The sequence below is a fragment of the Barbus barbus genome (genome assembly GCF_936440315.1).
Source record: "Barbus barbus genome assembly, chromosome: 1".
Classification (NCBI taxonomy): domain Eukaryota; kingdom Metazoa; phylum Chordata; class Actinopteri; order Cypriniformes; family Cyprinidae; genus Barbus; species Barbus barbus.
The window spans coordinates 22,983,216-23,005,000 of record NC_136729.1 but is presented as its reverse complement, the minus strand read 5'-3'; the positions used below and the strand labels follow the sequence as shown (position 1 = coordinate 23,005,000).

At 36.5% G+C, this 21,785-nt stretch overlaps 2 protein-coding genes across 4 annotated transcripts in view; both read left to right on the top strand.

Annotated features, from left to right (window-relative positions):
• LOC306850686 (terminal nucleotidyltransferase 4B-like) overlaps positions 1-1,055 on the top strand; it is a 28,245-nt gene extending 27,190 nt beyond the window's left edge. Inside the window, exons 12-13 of one of the 2 annotated variants that reach the window (XM_079386475.1) lie at positions 631-744; positions 823-1,055. In XM_079386475.1, coding sequence (XP_079242601.1) covers positions 631-744; positions 823-867 — 159 coding nt within the window. In that variant the 3' untranslated portion in view covers positions 868-1,055. Of the gene's footprint in view, positions 1-630 lie in introns of both variants that reach the window. The other variant, XM_079386476.1, reaches the window with a different exon arrangement.
• A 2,935-nt stretch (positions 1,056-3,990) lies between these two features.
• LOC306850301 (adenylate cyclase type 2-like) overlaps positions 3,991-21,785 on the top strand; it is a 43,765-nt gene continuing 25,970 nt past the window's right edge. The window contains exon 1 of one of the 2 annotated variants that reach the window (XM_079385864.1): positions 3,991-4,150. The gene's annotated coding sequence lies outside the window, so the exon portion shown is untranslated. The remainder of the gene's footprint in view (positions 4,151-21,785) is intronic. The other variant, XM_079385865.1, reaches the window with a different exon arrangement.

Genomic DNA, 21,785 nt, shown 5'->3' with positions numbered 1-21,785 from the left:
TTAGTTAAAAAATTCAAGGTATCATGAATTAATCTGTGGTAATACAGAATTTATTAATCTTGTTTAATGTTGCTGTCTGCTAATACATTTTTAACATTTGAAGTTGTATTTTCAAGTTTTTTATTATTTTATATATTTATTTAGCTTTTCTCCTCTGGTTTAGCCTAATTCAGCTTTCTGATAAACCTGGCATTGTGTACCATGACTGTGTATATTAACACATGTATTATGAATGAACACTGCCAACAAATGATCAATGAACAACAGTATATTTATTAAATAACCAAGATGAATAAATGCTTTAAAATGTTTTTAGTTTGTGATATCTAATGCATTAATGGTAACCCTTTAGATTAAGGAACACATTCGCTATTAACTGAGCTTTCACTCAAACTCCTAATTTCCTGCTTGTTAGTTGTTAGTAAGATAGTGGGGTTATATGGAATATGGTCATGCAGAATAAGGCATTAATATTTGTCTAATAAGTGCTAATAAACAACTCATATGCATGCTAATAACCTGCTAGATAAAAGTGAGAACTGATACTTCAAATAAAGTGTTATTGCATTAACTGATTTTAACAATATAACGTATGTTTAATCATGTTTTTGTTTTTGTTTTTTTATTCAGAGCCGACAGCTTGCAAACAAAAGTGCTCAAGGACCACACAACAACCCCAACAAGATCCAGCAAAACAGCAAGTCCCAAAAACTCAACATCAAGAAGAGGAAACCTCAGCGTGAGGTAGCGCATGAGAACTTTTGTAGATAGGGGGAGCTGTTCTTGAAGACTCACGCCTGCTCTTAATGTCTCTTACCACAGAAGGGTGCTGCTGGTATCATTTATCTCTCCTCTCCCACTGTTTAAGGGATGCGCTTGACTTTGTAGCTGGAAAAAAAAAAAAAAAAGAATAATTAAAGTGGGGCGTAGGCCATGGGATTGAAATCATGTGGGAGAGTTTAGGCCTGATCTCCACTGGCTTCTGCTCACTGCCCATATGGGAGCTGCTCTGCTCTACTGGAGATGTGCAGGACCAGAGAATGTAGGAGAGAGAATTCAACTTGAGCAATACCTGGAGCCCTGGACTTTTGCCTCACTGAGGACAACTGAAAAAAAAGGACTCTAATTACAAAAAAGGTTATATTGAAAGTGCAAAGATTTTTAAATGTCTAAAAAAATTTAAAATGTAATTAGTACAAGAGAAATTATGCATGTTTTTTTTTTTCTTTTTTTTTTTTTTTGAAGAGTGGTTCTTTTTTGTCATGTACGCAGATTATACAAATATTTGTACGAGAGGAAAAAAATGATACAAAAAGAAAAAGAAAAAACACAAAATACCCCCCAAAAATGATCCAACATGGAAATGGTTTCATAATACTTTTATAGTATTGTTCAATTTTTGCCATGCTATAGATGTACACACATTAACCAGAAAACAGCTCTTCACAGCTATGTACGGGTTTGGGTTCAATTGCCAACACTTATCATCAGCCTCTTCTGCTGTTCTTGTAATGATGTGTTTGGACAGTGTGAGAGAGGTGTTAGTAGTTGACTGCACATCTGAAAGCACACACAACTGAATGAATGTGTGTGTGTTGAGTGTATGTGTGAGCAGTCTTGACAGCAAGAGGAGTAAAGTGTGTAGATCTGGAAATTTGCAGAACACTACAGCTGTGGTTTTCAGTCTGCTTCTCGGAATGATCTGCCCATCACAAAATAAATTGTATTTGTTAATGTATTTATTTTTATCAAAGACAGTGGATTTCTATATGCTGACCTCAGAGGCCAGACATGTTTTGTATTCTGTCTTATGGCTGAGTGGCAAAACATGATTGTTGCTTGTCGTGTAGTGTGCTGTATTTTTTATTTTTTTCTGAATTTCAAATACCCTTTTTCTGATAACAATTGAGTGACAAAGTTTATTTCTGAAAGTACATTTTAACAGAGATATAAGAAAATGGTTTAAACATTTTAATTTGTGGCTGGTCTACTTAAAAAGAGATGAATTATTTAGTAATGATTTTTATTTTTTGTTTATTTTATAATTTTTTTTCTTCTCCATTCCACTAGATCTTGATGTATTGAAAGAATGCCTGTTCTCTAAATTAATACTATTGCAATTCTTCAGATAAACAGTAGGTGGTGGTGTAACATAAGGTTATTTCATACACTGTAATTCCCCTGTGACTTTTTGTTTCAAGATTTGCCTAATAGTTTTCACAGATCTCTGTAAGTTTAAGAGATGATGGCTTTTGATGAGGTAATATTAGTTGCTCCACCTGTGTTGAGTGTATATGAAGCTAAAATGGAGTATTGAAGCCAGTAGTATGTCTTAAAACCAGATGGATGCCACTGAAATAGAGTTGAGAGAAATGCAGAGATAGAACAATTGGAGGATCATTAGTGCCACAGCCAGACAGGTTTACTTCACATGTATCCTTGATCATCCATGCAATAAAAATTACAGCACAAATATCAAACAATCAAGCTACATTTACTAATCTATAACATCTCTGTTCAACACCTCTTTTCTTTGTTTGTTTTGAAAAGTTGCTTTAAATTTTGTACTTTCCTAATGTTAAGTGTACTAAACGTTTGGACAATTTTTGATATTGTTTAATGTCTTGGTATAGGGCATTTAACTTTAACGCCAGTGACTGAGCCAAGCAAATGAATGATGTTCTATAGTCAAGCTGGTGCAGCAGAACGAAACTTAATGAAAACCAGAATTAAACCTTACATTATTTCCTCTCTCCAAGACCCAGTGATACTTTGTGAAAGACTAAATGTATGAATTTCAACAATAATACTTTATATTTAATTTGCTATAGGGTAGTAAATTTACTTAACGCACAAACTTATTTACAATCAAAAATACTGTTACCTTGCAGAAATATTTAGTTGCATTCTGCACACTGCAGAACACCTGATGTGTCATTTTGCAAGTGCACCAGGCTTAACATGACACTGAAAGAGCTACTAATCTTAAATCTGTTAAAATCCCACCTGTGACTTTACTCTCTAACTGTGGGAGACGCATCACGCAGAAGAACTGAGCTAATTATGCTTATCATTTGTCCAGGTGGGACTCTGCTCTAGACAAACTCAGACATTTACCTGATCCTCATCTCTATTGTCTTTGGCATGCCAATATAATGCTTTGCTTTTTATATGATCTGCGATTTATTTGTATATATATGAAGATTATATGGCAGTGATTTGGGAATAATTATTGCTGCTTGGGCAGTCATATCACACTTTCCAAAATCAGTCAATGAAATAATCCAAAAAAGAAAAATATAAGGCAGAGTTACTGTTTAATTAAACATTTTTGTATATTTCCTACTTGTAGTGCCTGTCTGTGAAGTGTAGGCTATTGCAGCTGCTTCACAGATGTGCACAAAGCACAGAACTGCATCTTCACAATGTTTCTATTGACTTTCTCAATAGTCACGTCTATGTTAAAAAGTGGTAATCCCAAAACTAAGCAAATATTGAATATGCATAAACTATGTATTTTATTATTTTTATATAATATTTCATGGTTGATCTTTATTTTGAAAAAAAAAAGTTTTAAGTCATTGTTTTGAGGCTGTGTCACTCATATTATTAGCTCTTATAGGCTATTAAGACATCAATGTTTTGTATATTTTTGTGTAAATGACAAGGGAATAAAGCTCAATTTTGGACTCAATCATAAGGAAGATCTGTATTCTAAAATAATAAAATGCACTTTAAAATCAGCAGTGGAGCTGTGTTATATGTACAATTTCCATGCATTTTTCCATGCAGACGCCTTCCAATGCTTTTAACGCGGAAAAAAAAAAAAATAAATAATTTACATTCATTAACAAAAATGGACACTTACATTGTGTGGACACAAATCTATTTTCAAAATAGAACTTTGTTACAGAATGCATTGAAGGCACGCGCTGATTCCCACACAGCGCATCCCATCAGTGTTTTTGCTGCACGCGGGGAGGCGCGCGCATAGCAGAAGTGATCCGCTAGGTAGTTTCCGTTGTGATCGAGTCTCTGCGAGAGAAACAGTTAGTCAAGATTTTACACAGTCAAACACGGAACTGAGGGCCAAAATCAAATGTGTTTTACCGCTGTGGGTTTCGGCAGAAAAGAACAATTTAGCAGCCAGGTGAGTGAAGTTTCTCACTTCAGCGGAATGGATTTAATACCTGTAGAGTTCAGTTACCTGGAAACTGAGCGAACAGAGATGTTCTTTGTTTTTCGTTTGATTTTCTAATATACAGTAAGTTATGCAAGTACATTTTCGTTTTTTCCTGTTGTCTGGGTTCATCCGTCGTGTCTGTTGCGCATCAGTTGTGCTCAGAGAGAAAGAGTAAACATTCCTGACTGAAAATCTGTATCATTCTTGTATTATTGATACACGAGGTCCGGTCTTATAGAAAGAGTTGAAAATATACTGGAAAAGACATCAAATGTTTTTGTCTCGTTTTGTTTGAAGAATCAAAAATAGCTTAAAACATCTTCGTTAGCCTTGTTCTGCGAATCTGGGGATACATGTATGGTAAAGTTACTGTCATTTGGGTCCAAAATGTTTGGTGGTGTACAGTTAGCCTGATAATCATTTATTTCGAATACACTCAGTACAACTGACGCAGCAAGCTTCAGACGATGTGGAAGTTACTGGGTTTCTTCTTGATATAAATGGTCTCTGTACAGGAAATGAATATGTCAGAGTTTATGAATCTAAGTGCACTGGAGGCTTATCATCTGCAGTGTAGTCTGAGCAAACAAAACCACTGGGTTTACCATCTGAAAGTGAACAGAGGAGAGGGACAGGGTAAAACAGGTGCCCTCAAGGCAATCAATTTAGCTTGTATGGATTAACCAGAAAGTAGAGTAGAATTCAGTGGAGCATTTTACTAGTATTTCTAGAATGATGTAGAGACTGCAGAGTTGAGTGAGACCTGTAGAAGCTTATTGGATTGCAACGACTGGATTTGTGATTTTTGCTTTTGGGTAAACGATATCAGACGTTGTCTCTTTACCATTGCTGCTGTGCCTTTCACATGGTAATGTTAAATGCAAAGTTGCCCTCTCTTTCAAGAAATGCCTGCTAGTTACAAAGGTTTGACTGATGCCTGATGGACAATGGGGTGCTTTGTTTTGTAATGTTGTGAGTGATTTTAAGAGTATAGGAGGAAGCAGGTTCCCCCTTGGTCATTGAAGATATGGAAATATCAGGGAATTCAAAAATTAGTTTTGCCTGGAAAAAAATATGGAATAATGAGTTTAAATATTTGTGGTCATGATCTGTTCTTAAATATAGAAAGTGAATCCTCTATGTGCGTGGATATATTATTTATTTATTTAGTTAATTATTTATTTTTGGAGACTTTTGTACAATTGTTGAGATCCACTCCAGGCCAGCAATCTTAAAGACTTGTTTAAAAAAAAAACATAGGCATGAATGACTTGAAAAGTCGTGGTCATAAAGGGTTGGAGCCCTTAAAAAAGCAGTGACTGAAGAAGAAACCTCACATAGAGAAGTTCTATGTGAGTTCATCTCTAATCGAATGTTGTTGCAAATAAGTGTAAAAATTCAGTATAACTTCTGAGATTCATGTGCAGATTCTTCATTTCTGTGTGCCGTAAATAAAAACTTCTTGTGCACAACGCCTTTATAATTAGTCCTTTCAGTAGTTTCCAATTTGCCATTTTTACAGTTATTATTAAATTGTTAAAATGACTGTAGTACAGAGTCTGGCTTGGCTGCCATAGTCAACACTGTACAGATGAACTCTACCACGCATAAAAGTTGATGGTCGATGAAAGCGTTTAGGCAACAGGAAGTGATTCTGAAAGTTTGCTGTGACAAAAATCTTTGATCTTTGGTTTTGTGAACAGTCGGCTACTAGAACAGAACATTAATGTTGTCAATCGCTTACTAGTATTTAAAAAAATATATATATTTTTTTTTACATTGGAACAAGTCAAAATTGTTTATGTCTTTGGTTCTTTTGGTTGTTAATCCCTACTGACAAAATTAAAGTAATTTTTTTTAAACTAAAATTGCAAAGTCGCAATTGTTTCATACTATGTAATGTTCTGTTAGCACTTCTAATGTCTTTTGAATGGAGTTTTTGAGCTTCTTGACAGCAGCCTCATTTTTGCAAGAAATATGCTAGGAAGTGCTAAATTAGTGAAGTGAAGTGACATACGGCCAAGTATGGTGACCCTATACTCGGAATTCGTGCTCTGCATTTAACCCATTCAACGTGCACACACACAGCAGCGAACACACACACACCGTGAACACACACCCGGAGCAGTGGGCAGCCATTTATGCTGCGGCGCCCGGGGAGCAGTTGGGGGTTCGGTGCCTTGCTCAAGGGCACCTCAGTCGTGGTATTGAGGGTGGAGAGAGCGCTGTACATTCACTCCCCCCACCTACAATCCCTGCCGGCCCGAGACTCGAACCCACTACCTTTGGATTACGAGTCCGACTCTCTAACCATTAGGCCACGACTTCAGCTGCTTAATGGCACCTTGTATGGACTAACGGAACATAATTGTCCTGCTGGATTGCAGACTGGAGTGTGCTATCATTTTGAGAGTGAGTGATCTATAAAAATCTTTGAGAGTGAGATATATAGCCCTTGAGCAAGGCACCGAACCCCCAACTGCTCCCCGGGCGCCGCAGCATAAATGGCTGCTCACTGCTCCGGGTGTGTGTTCACGGTGTGTGTGTGTTCACTGCTGTGTGTGTGCACGTTGAATGGGTTAAATGCAGAGCACGAATTCCAAGTATGGGTCACCATACTTGGCAGTATGTCACTTCACTTCATATAGGTTTCAGTTTGACATGAGATGTCTGATGCAGGACACTTTCATAAGCTGTCACTTCTGAGAAATGCCCATTATGAGCCTTAAAATGTTCATCTGTCTTAATCTCTTTTTACCTCTTATGTAGCACAATATGAGTTTACATATATTTTTCTACAATGCAATGTTTTAGTATGATTTATTTGTGGGATTTTGTTGCTTGTGTTTTCGTTAGTATAAGATCTAAAACAAGATCTAAGATCTATGAATTTCCTCAAAAACTGCAGTGCTACCCGAGCTTCTGGTATAGTATTTTCTAATAGCAATCTGCAGTAGTAAACTCTTTTTGTCATATTTTTAAAAATCTGTTGATTACAACTAATTTTATGATTAAATAATACAGTATACAGTAAACTATACATTTTTAACAATATAAACATAACATTTTAGTATATTACATATCTGAAGCTTTAAATACCTTTACCTCTTAATTTTATTTTTACTTTCTTCTCTCTTACTTTAAAAGACACACACAATCACTCTCCAAGACAATGGAAACCTGCTAGATTACTTATCTTTAATTTGAGAAGCACGTGGACCCCCTCTGACCTTTGATGTGTTCTCCACCCGTCTCTCTCGCTAATGCTAGAGATCTATAAATGGTAGAGAGGTTAAACGTTCAAGTGTGTGTGTGTCTAGGATGTTCTTCTCTGATGTCCCCTGAGCATTTTCCACCCCTGCTCTGAGTATAGCACACTCCCTTCCTCCCGTGGAGATTTTCTGGAGTTGACCATCCATGTATCCACACAGGCGATGTCTCTTTCACTGAATGGAATGCAGTGTTTTATAAGGGAGTGACTTCCTTAACTTACTTTGGGTTCTTTTCTTTTGCATATGCTAAAATGTCTGCAAATTTTTATCTAAATTGGTACAAAATAAATAATTAAATAAAAAATAATAATAAATAATTAATGAATTATTCAATTTTTGGCTTAAAGGTTTACTATTAAGGGAATTCTGCAGTTTTCTTTTCATAACGTGTTCTATGAGGTTATGGCAGGGCCATATGGCAAAATAAATAAATAAATAATAATAATTGATTTCCAGAACATTTGACCAATTCAGGTTAATAAACTAGTCAACTTAAAAACAGGATTTAAATAACATTCTCTTTATTAAAAACTTGCAAAACAACCTGGTTAAATAAAGTTCCATTCCAAAATATAAAAGGCAAGGCAAGGCAAGTTTATTTATATAGCACATTTCATACACAGTGGTAATTCAAAGTGCTTTACATAAAAGAAAGTGAAATAGACATTAAAAATCAATAAAAACATGGAAATAAAAATAATAAAAACAAGGAATTTTAAAATGATATAGAAATTGATTTAAAATGAATTTAAAGAAAATGATTATACATAAAATTCATTGCAGTCAGTTCGGACATATAGCACAGTGCTCATTCAACAAATGCACAGTTAAACAGATGAGTCTTGAGTCTTGATTTAAATGTGGTTAATGTTTTAGCACATCTGATCTCTTCTGAAAGCTGGTTCCAACTGCAGGCCGCATAATAGCTAAAAGCAGACTCCCCTTGTTTTGTGTGAACCCTTGGTATTTCTAACTGACTCGATCCTAATGATCTGAGTGGTCTGTTCGGTTTATATTCAGTGAGCATATCAGCAATATATTTAGGTCCCGGGCCATTGAGTGACTTATAAACGAGTAAAAGTACTTTAAAATCAATCCTAAATGTAACTGGAAGCCAGTGTAAGGACTTGAGGACTGGTGTGATATGCTCAGATTTTCTGGTTCTAGTCAGAATCCTGGCAGCAGCGTTCTGGATGAGCTGCAGTTGTCTAATGGTCTTCTTGGGAAGGCCGGTGAGGAGACCATTACAGTAATCCACCCTGCTGGTGATAAAGGCATGAACAAGTCTTGACTGGAAACAAAACATCTAATTCTTGCAATATTTTTGAGATGATAGTATGCTGATTTAGTTATTGCTTTGACATGACTACTGAAACTAAGGTCTGTCTCCAGAATCACCCCAAGATTTCTGACTTGATTTTTAGTTGTTTGACCCCTAGAGTCAAGGTATGCATTCACCTTGAGAACTTTGTCTTTGTTTCCAAATGCAATGACTTCAGTTTTCTCCTTGTTTAACTGAAGAAAGTTCTGGCACATCCAACTGTTAATTTCATCAATGCATTGGCAGAGGGTGTCTGTCAATGGGGCTGTAGTCATTTGGAGATGTATATAAAAACAAATGTATATAAAGTCAAATGTAAACATGCGTGACAGACATGTTGTTGCACTTGCATTTTGCATCTTTTGCAGCGTCTCGTGCATGAAACAACATTCTAAAAACGCAGAGCTCAAGTTAAAGAACAACTTGCATCTTATAACCTTTTTGAAGTTTTTCTTTCCCGTTCCACTTTCTGCATCTCATGTTTTTCAAATGCAAAAAATGCATTCTGTGTGAATAGCCTCTTAGCGATATGTTCTTTGTTACAATCTTAGAGTGCGTTCACACTTTAGCAGTTAATCAGGTGCACCGTCATGCGGTTAAATCATTTCCTTGGTGTATTGACAATGTGTCTAATTGTAACATTTGCAAATATTTGATTTAAAAATTTATATAATTATGACAAAACTTTCAAATTAATCAATAAAAATGGAAATAAAAATCACTCAGCCCTACTTGAGGTTCAGTGCGTGATAGACCTACTCCTACTATGAAGATGTTTTGTACATTATGAGTTGATGACCACTGAATCCCTTCATCTCATCCCTTTAGCCAATTATACAAAATCAATCCATCCAGTAATGTAATCACCTAACCAATAACAGACAGAGTGGTGCCAAGCTGCTCTTTATAGGCTTTAGTGAGATATTTGATATGGCAGTTCATTATTGTGCTTTGGTTTTGAGTGCTGTGGTTTGCTGTGCTGTCTGACTGACAGGCTGATCCATCTGCAGCAATCCAACCTTACCACACATATGACAAACACAGAGAATTTAGAGTGGGAGAGGGAGCGATCAGTTAATTGAGGTATAGTGACAGCATCACAGACATCTGTTGTATTAAATCTTAAGCAAACAGTTCATGTAGTGTGATTATAGCTACCACGAAAGGTTACTGACTGTCACTCAGTAGGTCAAACCTGCTCCCCCTCAGTGCAGTCTGTTGCTGTTCTGGCTTTGTGGGCAGTGAAGTATGTGCCGTATGATCTATTTTAGATTTGGTCTATTTGAGTTGCTTTACAGCTCTTGTGTTAAAACAAGATCTCACACTTGTGTGCTCAAAATGTGAGGAGGAGTTGTAGAGTTAGCAGCCATGTCTTGAAAAGGCGTTCATCTTAGCAGGAGTCAAATTCTAAACACTTCAGTCAGTGTCATCAGATGATCGATAGGGTCTCCTGTGGGTGTGTTGCCCCTAGAATCGTTCTCCAAATTTGGCTAACCTCCTTGTGGACACATATTCAAAGATGAAATATATAGGCCAATCATATTTTGTATGTATCAAAACTATAAAATTAATTCTTAAAAACTATTAGTTGTTATACAATAGTATTTTAATTGTATTTCTTTGTATTTTTAAAACATTTTATTTATAATTTACAAAAATGCATACTTTTAGGGTTTGTTTTAGATTAGGTTTAGTCTGTAGTAATTATAATTGGCATTATTTACAGTAGAAGTCTATGGTATGTCCCTGTCTTGATAGACTACCATTCAAAAGTCTGTGGTCGGTAAGATATTTTAAATGCTTTTGAACGTCTCTTGCTCACCAAATCTGCATTTATTTGATTTAAAAATGTAAGGTAATATAGTGAAATATTTATTTTTTTACAATTCATAACTGTTTACTATTTAAATATATTTTAAAATGCAGTTTTTTCCTGTGATGGCAAAGCCAAATTTTCTGTAGCCATTACTACAGTCTTCAGGGTCACATGATCCTTTAGAAATCATTCTAATATGCTGATGTAGTGCTCACGAAACATTTATTATTATCAGTCACAGTGTTAAAAATAGTTGTGCTGCTTAATATTTAAATGTGGAAACCAAGATACTTTTTTCAAGATTCTTTGATGATTCTTTGAGATCAAAAGAACAGCATTTATTTGAAATAGATTTTTTTGCAACAATGTATGTCTTTACTCTCACTATTGATAAATTTGATGCATCCTTGCTGAATAAAAGTATTATTTATTTTTATTTGTTTTTAAAGAAAATCTTACTGATCCTAAACATTTGAATGGTAGTGTATGTGTGTGTTGTTTTGATGTCTTCTGTGCATTTTAGGATAACCTTCAGAAATGTTTGACGAAGAAAGAGGACTGGATTCCAATAAGACTGGACAGGAGAGGAAGGGTTGGATCATGTCCTAATCTCCCATTTGTTAATCTGCACTCCAAACAAGTGTGCTGTGCTATTTACCAAAACAGATGTGCCATTGTGGAATTCATGTTTTGGTATACCTTCTCTAGAAGAGAGTATTCAAAATGTGTTGCTTACTACTCTATTTTCTCTAATGTAATGGCCACGTGCAGTTTTTTTCCTAGAAGCCTGAAAATCTCTGTAGCAGTTTACCACGTAAAAGGTCTATGGCATTTATGTAATATTGTCCTCTTGAAAATCCACATCTGAGGTCATGATACACTTTAATATGAAGCCGAATACTTCAAAGAGTTCATCAGGTTTTGAGATCATTCAAGGTCATGTCAGATCTTTGTCCTGTGAGAGATGAAGAGGTGATTTCATTTGCCACGTCTTACCATCTGATCCTCTCATATAAAGCACACTTGAGCTGATAGAAAAAAGCATTTCTGTTGTCTTTGTTATGGTGTCTTTCCTGTAATCCCTCTCTTATTCTCTTATTTCCTCCCTTCCTCTTTACCCTCATCTACTGGACCGCACCGGTCTGTTTAATTGATGCATATCCTCTGCCCATTCCCTCCCGCAAACCCCCAAAAACCCTCTTTTTCTCCCACAGGCACAAAGGCTTGCATATAAACAAACAGTAGATGATAATGTCAAAAATATTATGATTATAGTATAAAGTGGAGGAGTGGTATCAGTGTGTCACATGCATTCTAAACATTCTTTTGCGGTGTGTGTTTGCTCGTAGCACTGATGTAGTGTTTTGTCTAGCCTTGTCCTCTCATTTTTTTCACTGTCTCTCGTTCACATGCGCTCTCATTCTGAGACGCAGAGGTGTGGACGTTATCCCTGTGCAGTGTGGACTGTGTGGAAGTTCGCCCACTCTTGACCCTTTTGACACTCTTGTCTCTTTGTCCTAAAAGTGGATGTGACACTTGAAGCTCTTTCTGAAGATCATTTGCCGTTGAAAGGTATTTCAGGTGCTTATGTGAAGCGTTGTATGGGGTGTGTCGCCGCGGTGGTGTTTTTATCGTTTCCGTTTTTCTAACGCCCGCATTGAACACCAATTGTTTTTGTGTTGTTTTGCATTTGTTATTATGCATGTTATATTGGGGTTGGCAGATTTGGGTGTATTTGTAACAGTGAGTATTTGTGGATAGGTTTTGATATGGGATTCTCTTTCCTGAATGGTGTGGCTTATGAAGAAACATTGAAAAACCTATCCTGTTGTCCACAATGCATTGTTTCACGTTTTTATTAAAGTAAGGAGATTTTTGTTCACTCAAAAATGAAAATAGTTTAATTTATTCACTTCTTGTTTTGGACCCCATTGATTTGCATTGTCTCAATAAAATGGTTAAAATGTTCTTCAAATATTGTCTCTTGTGTTCCACAGAAGACAGAAAATTAGATACTTTTGGGAATGACATGAGGTTGCGTAATTAATTAAATGTATGCTAAATGGCTCCCACAAATGGTTTAGTGCCATATTTACTGTTTGACAGAAATGAAAATGAGGCTGTAAGGGATAGAAGCATGGTGCATTTAATCAATAGATTGTTCTGTTGTTTAACAACATACCGATAGTTGGGCCGACAAAACGTCTTTCCAAAACTTTCAATTGACAAAAACCCCATAAAACAATTTTGAAAATGATGCGATCTAGTACCTTTACACAGTACGCACCATTGTAAAGTCTCCATCATAGCCTTGTTTTAATCCACTTGAAACTCAGTATAGTGTCTGCCATGTCTAAGGCCCATTTTTCGATTTTGTGTGAATAATCCATTTAAACCATCCTTTTTCAGGTTTGCTGTGTTTACTCTTGTTGATTTTTTTTCTTTTTAGAAGAAGGTTTCTTGAACAGTGGGGAGCCTATTTATGTTTGAATGCACTTGAAGGCCAGAAGAAGTGATAGTTTGTGCTCTGTAGGAGTCCAGGTGCCGCGCGGTCTTTTGTCACATGACATGTTTGAGACACTTATCTTTGTACTGTGACAAGTTAATTGCAGAGCTCAAGAAAACAACAGTCCTTCTCCATTGAAATCTCTCAGGAAAGGTTGTTGTTCGAAGCGATGCACCTCACTGCTCTGCTGCCTGTACTGCACTGCCTTCAGCCCTGTAGTTAGGGAAATGAATCGCGGTTGCTAAGGAAATGGGTTGGTGTGTGGTTAGATTGAGTAGACATCTAAGGTTGTCCTTGATGAGAGTTTCTCAGCTCTCTTCTCATTCTGTCTTCTGCATTTGCACGTGATGTGTATGTCATCGACTTATTATTCTAGTGCCCACTCACTCCAAGCGCCTTTATCAGCACAACAATACAAAAATCAGCTCTATGTTGACGCCACGTCTTTCCCATCATCACCTAGCATGCATGTGTGTGGCTAAAGGTTAACACGTTGAAGTGTATTTCTTTGCGAAAGCATGTGATCTGAATACGACTAGTGAGTTTTTTGTAACGTGAGCTTGGAGATGATGTCACTTCTCTGCGGTTTTACAGCAATTGTCATTAAAGGTTCTTTGCCCTTAAGAGAAGAAATTGTCTTTTTAATTTGTGATCTTACTGGTACAATGTATTGGTGCATTTATCTGTGTGTGTGGGAGCTAGAGAGTGACCAGAAAAAGGGTGTTAAAGGAGGTGATTAATGTACAAGATTGCTATTTCCACTTAGCTAATAATCAACCTTTCGGCTTTCCTCTCTCTCTCACACACACACACATCACTGGCTAAACCAATACAGAATGTTAGTGAATAAACTACTTATTTCAGGTTGTAATCTGACTTTTGTGTGGGTTCCAGTATCTATCCACCACAGAAAAAGGGAGTGAATCACGATATCGTGCCGGGGAAACACACAGACATACATACATTTCTGCTTGAATGTTCCTGCATAGCTCCACACAAATGCACACACCTGCAAAAACACCATTGATTCTGCGCGTACACATGTACATTTAGTTAAAACAGCGTAATGCAACACCGGGGGCACCAGTCCCTGACATAACGGCTGCTTTCATTGACTGGAAGAGAAAAAGGAGAGAATGAAAACGGTTGATGCATGGAGTAAGACAGAGAATGAGCTTCATTCTGAACAGACTTGAGTTCATGCTAAAACAGAATATCCTGTCATTTCTTTCTACTGAACAGTATTAAGTAGGGAAAAGTCACAATGGTAAACTAATAGGTTAGCTAACCAACAGCCAGGATGCATTTAATTGATAAAATGACAGTAAAGACATTTCTAATGAAGGTTTATATTTCAAACAAATGCTGTTCTTTTGTAATTTTCATTCATCCTGAAAAATATGTATCATGGTTTCCAAAAATACATATTACGCAGCACAACTATTTTCAGCCACTACAACATGGATGTCTTTGGCATTGTGTTATGCCTGTTTTTAAAAGTGTTTTAAGTTAAAAAAGAGTCCAACTTTTAAAAATGAGTCTTGAGACCCCTGAATTTGACTTTAATAGAAAGAATGTAGTTTAAACCAACTAAATTATATTAATCGACTAGTCATTCAGGCAACCCACTGAGGAGTTGATTTTGAAAAAAAATATTTTTGCACATGCCTAATATTAGAAATCCTGTTAACAAAGAAAAACATTAGGCTCAGACCTTGAGAAACGGGATACTTAGGAGGCAGAAATGAAAATCAATGCACATGCAGAAAGACAGACAGTGAGATGAGTCAGCCATTTAGTCCTGATGGTGGCTCCTAATAAAAGAGAAAGACCAGATCGCCGGTAGTTACATCACATATAATTACACGCACAGTAATCAGATATTGGAGATGTGGAATGGTTGGGTGCCTTGACTCTAACCTCAGATGGATGATAATAATGCCCTCCTGTGCAACACTTACCTGAACTACACATCACATCGCCCCAGCTAATGATATTCTGCAGAGAATGTGAATGTTTATTTGTAATTTACTAGTATGACCTGATTGGGTGTGCAGATACTTTCAGCAGCCTGTCATAATGGTGCCTTTCAAGTGTACTTTGGAAACATGTTCCTCCAGGCATTCGTTGTGCGTTCATTACTACAACATGTCAGGCATTCAGAGTCAGAGACATAACATAGTCTAAACAAAACAACAGAATTATATTCTGAACAGTAAAACAACTACAGCTAAATTCAGAATGATATATATATATATATATATATATATATATATATATATATATATATATATATAATATATATTTCTTTCACTTATTTATAAATGGTATCACAACTAAATGTAAAGCAAACCATGAACTTGAGAGATCAACGCCATTTGCTACAGACTTGCTTTCCGCTCTGTGATCTCTATATAGATTAGATGATATGATATTAACTAGGTATAACAGTGTTTCCGCCATGTTTCACATTGACACAGCCCTTCCAATGTCACAAATTGGTATTATTAAAATGCTATTTGATTTGTGTAAATAAAAAAATGAAATGCTAAAAATCTATTGTTTTAAATGCTACAAGTAAATTTAGGCATTACAACATTAAGTGAAATGAAGTGTGGCGACCACTTGGAATTTGTGCTCTGCATTTAACCCATCCAAGTGCACACACACAGTAGTAAACACACCTGGAGCAGTGGGCAGCCATATTGCTGCAGTGCCCGGGAAGCCTTGCTCAAGGGTCTCACCTCAGTATTGAAGGTGGAAGAGAGCGCTGGTTATTCACTCCCCCCACCTACAATCCCATTAACATCCCACTAACAGCTTTGTACCCTTTTTCTGAAAGTGTAAATGTAGAAATAGGGCAAATGAGCTGCACAATTAAATAATCTATAATATTTACCTATATATTTTAAAAGAGGATGCACGCTGTGAGGCACATGATTAATCTGCCTAAGAGCAGATTGGTGTGAATCCTACAGCGGAATGGACAGATTTGCTTTACGAAGCTGTTCACGGTGGAGCCAAATGAGGTCATTATAATCGTTACAGTCTGTTTCCCTTTTATGTTCAATTTCATATGTTTCTATTGTTATAGTGTTTATGGCTGCTGTACTGTCTGTATTGCAAAACTAATTTAACTCGTGGGATGAAATGTGATGCTGTGAACAGATTGGCAACACTTAATGTGAGAGTTATAACACTCCATCCTGATAAGGCAATATGCTCAAATCGACTACGTGCCACCTACTGCAAAACCAAACATTTTACTCATCCTCGTGTGCTTCCAGGAAATGTAGTCTGGCATATTAATCATTGAAAATTAGAGTTTTATTGAGACTAGCTGTTTATTGAGGCTGTACCACTGGACATGGATTAGGTAGAAATGCAAGTCTAAAACAAGCTGGGACTAATTTGCTTTTCTATGCACTAAGGCAAAATGTCTGTTTAGAAGAAATAGATCCTTAAAAATAGAGGCTTAATGCTAAGTGTTACAATGAGCTGTCTTATGTGCAAACGTTAATAGCCCCAAATTACCCATGACATTAATATGCAATGAAAGTCAGTGGATTCTGACTTCCTTTCTATGGACAAAGGAGAAAAATCTTGAGAATCTTCTTGGGTAAAATTGAAATCAGTGGGATCTATCTTTTTCCATATTGCTTTTTTTGAACTTTGCCAATATTGTGGCGTCTTCATCATATTATAGTTGAAAGGAAGGGTGCAGTAATTTTAAAACACATACTCAAACACACAAACATACTCCACCCACAGCAATACTACCAGGATTCCTTTGTAGCTTAACCTTGCTCTCACACAGCAGGGTTGCTATTGTTTGCGTTTCCAAAGGATAACAGTGATGTCTCTTTATGAGCGTGATGCTGGAATATGTTTCCTTCAAAGAGACTGTTTCTGTCTGCAGGGAGCCATTAACAACACCTTATCTGTGAGAAAGAGAGAAAATGCAGAGACAGATGAGTTTATCTCTTGATAAAAATGAGTCTACATTCTGTAAAGTCACCATAAAATTATGTAGGCCCCACTGCTCATCATGTGGTTCATGTGACACACTTTTGTTATTGTGTAAACAGTAATAAAGGAACCTGCAGTACAGTGTTACTTTCCAGAATATGCACTACATATTTCACAGAGAGTTTATGTTTTTATAATGTTTATGTGACAGGCCAGTGCATTTATGTGAGTTAGGACTGTCATAAGCTGAATATTGCTTGGCATTTGCGATGTTATAGACAAACACAGTCTGCTGAAACAAATAACACATAAACAATGGTACATTTTCATGTCTTTATTGAACACACTGTGTAAACATTCACATTTCAGGGTGGAAAAGTGTGTGAACGTTTGAATTTAATAACTAGCTGACCATCTGGTTATATAACCCACACCAGACTAGGGTTGGGAATCGAAAATCGATAAATCGTTAAAGATCGCAAATATGATTCAAACACCAACGTGATTCTGTTCCTAAATTACAATGACTCATCTGCTTCATTCCTCAACCTTTGACGTGTGCGATCACAATGTTGTGATCGCTGGTTCGTCCGTACAGTGTACGATCACACCAGTGTGATTTGAACATTTAAACCTGCATTTGCGCCGCTGCTGACCTAAAGAGGGCAGCTGTCATGTATATGAATGAAACAGCTTCACAGTCTTTTCAACCACACAGTATCATTATTTCTGTGTTACAAACATTCATATCACAGAAGCACTGTTACAAAAGTTTATAGTTCAGATATAAATTCTGATATGTACGGTAGCGATTAAAATAGAGTAAATCTCCTTTTGAAAGTAATCTGACACTTCAAATGAAGATTTATCGATTACATTGTTATGCCAGTAGGTGGCGAAAAGGGTCTGTTAAAATGTATTTGTCATTGAAACATACAAGAGATTCGTTCAAGGACTCTGATTCATCCAGTAATGAACCAAGTACAGGTGCATCTCAGAAAATTAGAATATGGTGAAAAAGTTCATTTTTCTTGTAACTTATTTCAAAAAGTTAAACTTTCATATATTTTAGATTCATGTAAAGTACAACACTTCAAAAGTTGTTTTTGTTTGTTTTAATTTTGATGATTAGAGCTTACAGCTAATGAAAGTCAAAATCCAGTATCTCAAAATATTAGAATATTTACATTTGAGTTTCAATAAATGACCATCCCTACAATATAAATTCTGGGTATCTCTTGTTCTTTGAAACCACAATAATGGGGAAGACTGCTGACTTGACAGTGATCCAGAAGACGAACATTGACGCCCTCCACAAAGAGTGTAAGTCACAGAGGGTCATTACTGAAAGGTGTGGCTGTTCACAGAGTGCTGTATCAAAGCATATTAAATGCAAAGTTGACTAGAAGGAAGAAATTTGGTAAGAAAAGGTGCACAAGCAACAGGGATGACCGCAAGCTTGAGAATACTGTCAAGCAAAGCCGATTCAAACACTTGGGAGAGCTTCACAAGGAGTGGACTGAAGCTGGAGTCAGTGCATCAAGAGTCACCAGCTCAGACGTCTTCAGGAAAAGGGCTACCAAGCCACTTCTGAAACAGAAACAACATCAGAAGCATCTAACCTGGGCTAAGGAGAAAAAGGACTGTTGCTCAGTGGTCCAAAGTCCTATTTTCAGATAAAAGTAAATTTTGCATTTCATTTGGAAATCAAGGTCCCAGAGTCTGGAGGAAGAGTGGAGAGGCACAGAATCCATGTTGCTTGAAGTCCAGTGTGAAGTTTCCGAAGTCAGTGATGATTTGGGGTGCCGTGACGTCTGCTGGTGTTGGTCCATTGTGTTTTATCAAGTCCAAAGTCAATGCAGCCGTCTACCAGGAGATTTTGGAGCACTTTATGCTTCCATCTGCTGACAAGCTTTATGGAGATGCTGATTTCCTTTTCCAGCTGGACTTTAGCACCTGTCCACACTGCCAAAACCACTTCCAAGTGCTTTGCTGACCATGATATCACTGTGCTTGATTGGCCAGCCAACATGCCTGACCTGAACCCCATATAGAATCTAAAGGATATTTTCAAGAGAAAGATGAGAAACAGTTGATCCAACAATGCAGACGAGCTGAAGGTTCAATAGTGCCTCAGCAGAGCCACAGGCTGATCGCTTCCATGCCATTCCTCGCTGATGCTGGAGTTTGGCCCCAACCAAGTATTGAGTGCATAAATGAACATACTTTAAAGAACTTGAACTTTTCTGTTTTGCAAGTCCTTTTTTTGATTGATCTTAGGAAATATTCTAATATTTTGAGATACTGATTTTTGACTTTCATGAGCTGTAAGCTGTAATCATCAAAATTAAAACAAAAAAACTTTTGAAATGTTTTACTTTACATGTGATGAATCTAAATGAATGAAATTAATATCTTCATTACAGATTCATACACACATCTGCACTTTGTTGTTTCTAATGAGAGAATTCGCCAGAAAGAGGTATTCAGTCAGCGAGTGAGTGAAGAAATCATTTCAGCGATGACTCATCTGAAAGCCTCTGATTGGTCATTGCATTCATAAGCTCAACAGAATCGTGTGTGATTGGTTATAATGCAGCGCTGTGCAAACGCGAATGTCTCTGGCTCAGCGCCAGCCAGTGAACGCAGATTTGAATTTAGCAGCTGATGATATGAAGCACTGAACGATTTAATCACGCCGGTATAAAAAAACAAAAACAATATTAGATCAAGAATAAAAAAAAAAAAATCAGATTGTGATTCCCTGAATCAAAATCAGTTGGATTGTGAGGTGCCTAAAGATTTTCATCCCTAGTCTCATGTCTAGGACAGCTTGGATCATGCAATGTTCATGCAGCAGCTCACTTTTTGTTGTCCATTATGTTTCAGATATGTTTAAAACATCAAAATATATCAATGTTTACAGTATTCTCTTATCCTAAATCTCATTTGAAAATATATCGATGTACCTTACAATTTTGATACCATTCAGCCCTTCATTTTAGCAGAAGACTGGACTTATGTACTGTAAGATGATGATTTTCAACAATAGATTAAGACAGAATTAATTTACAGTGCCCAAGTCGGGCATTGCCTTTGACAGACTCCACTTCCTGCGTACACTGCAAACAGCAGCGCTGATTAGCCAAACCACCCTCGGATAGCATCTGACTTAATCTAATCAGCCCCCAGTCTTGTCATCCTAGTCTTCCTCATCAGTGCTAATTCAATATCCCTAAAATGGGGGATTTATTGACTTTGAGGGGTAGTAGTACCTGTCACACAAAGACACAATTGAAATTGAAAGGATTCGCCTTTCTCAATATAACACTCAATACTTTTATTATTAAATGCGATATTCTAATTGTCCTCATTTTAGTCACTTGTTTGCCAATGTGACTGATAGACTGACCTACATTTATATTGTTGTTCTTGGCAGATATTTACTTACAAAATATATTAAATAATTACTTTAGCAGGTAGTAAAAGATAAAGGTCAATAGTTTCACAGCTATGACAATAGCTGACAGATTGCAATTGTAAACATGAAATCCTGAGGGAGGTGTCTGGCTGCTAAACCAGTTATCATGTGTAAACATGGCAGATAATAATCTATGAGGGTATAGCCTAAATAATATGCTGCAAACATTAGACACAGTAGACACACTGTATGATTTCTCACAACAAAACTAGACTGTTCAGATTGTACTAGTGCTGTGTCGGCAGCCTTGTTGATTACTATAATTAGAGTGATCTAGTAATCTATGATTGCTCTTCTGTTTATACACATGTATAAAATTCAGCTTTGGCTTCACATGAGTAAATTACATTTTGAAAATATTTTTAATTAGAAAACAGATATTTTTTAATAGGACACGTTCATGACACATCACTCCAGTTATTCAAAGTGAACATTTCTTTTATCTAACTGACATTATATTTTCCAGAATCAATGGAAATCAAATGGAAATTTAAACAGGGACCTTGTCTTGCTTGCTTGCTTATTTTATGCTGATGATGTCATTAGTGCACACACTCTGGCAGAAGATTATCACGTCTTTGGTCTCTGCATTACCATGAACTTATGATGAATGAATAAAATCATATCACAATCATATTACAGCCCTAATGATTAGCCTATAATTCAGCATTTTTAAAAATTCAATGGATTGTGCAGCTCTATGTGATGGAATGGACAACAAAAGGGAGATTTAAAGTGTAACTAGTTCAGAAAACAAGTGTAAATAGTTCATTTTCTTATAGTTTTTTTGCTGGATTAAAGCAGAGAATTGGGCTTTTATGTGTTGAAAGGCCACTATCCTGGGTTTGACCAATGACTACCAGCTCTCACATCACATGCAGCTCTTGAAAATTCACATTTAGATTTTTGAGATTTGGACACACATGCACTTCCATCATCTCTTTTCCTCATCACATGTTTTTCCACAGAAGTGCAGATGAAAGATGAGTGAGAGAAGGGCACTTCATGTGTTATGATGTTTGTAATAAAGTGGGAAATAATAATAAAGAATAATAAAGTGGGAAATAATATCAATTGAAATATTTTTGCTAACTGTAAATAACAAAAAAAATAGAGGGATTAAAGGGATAGTTTACCTAAAGTGACAATTCCGTCAACGTTTACTCACCCTCATATCGTTCCTAACAGTCCTACGACTGAAAGTCATTGGGGTCTAATAACATTTGAGCCCATTGAC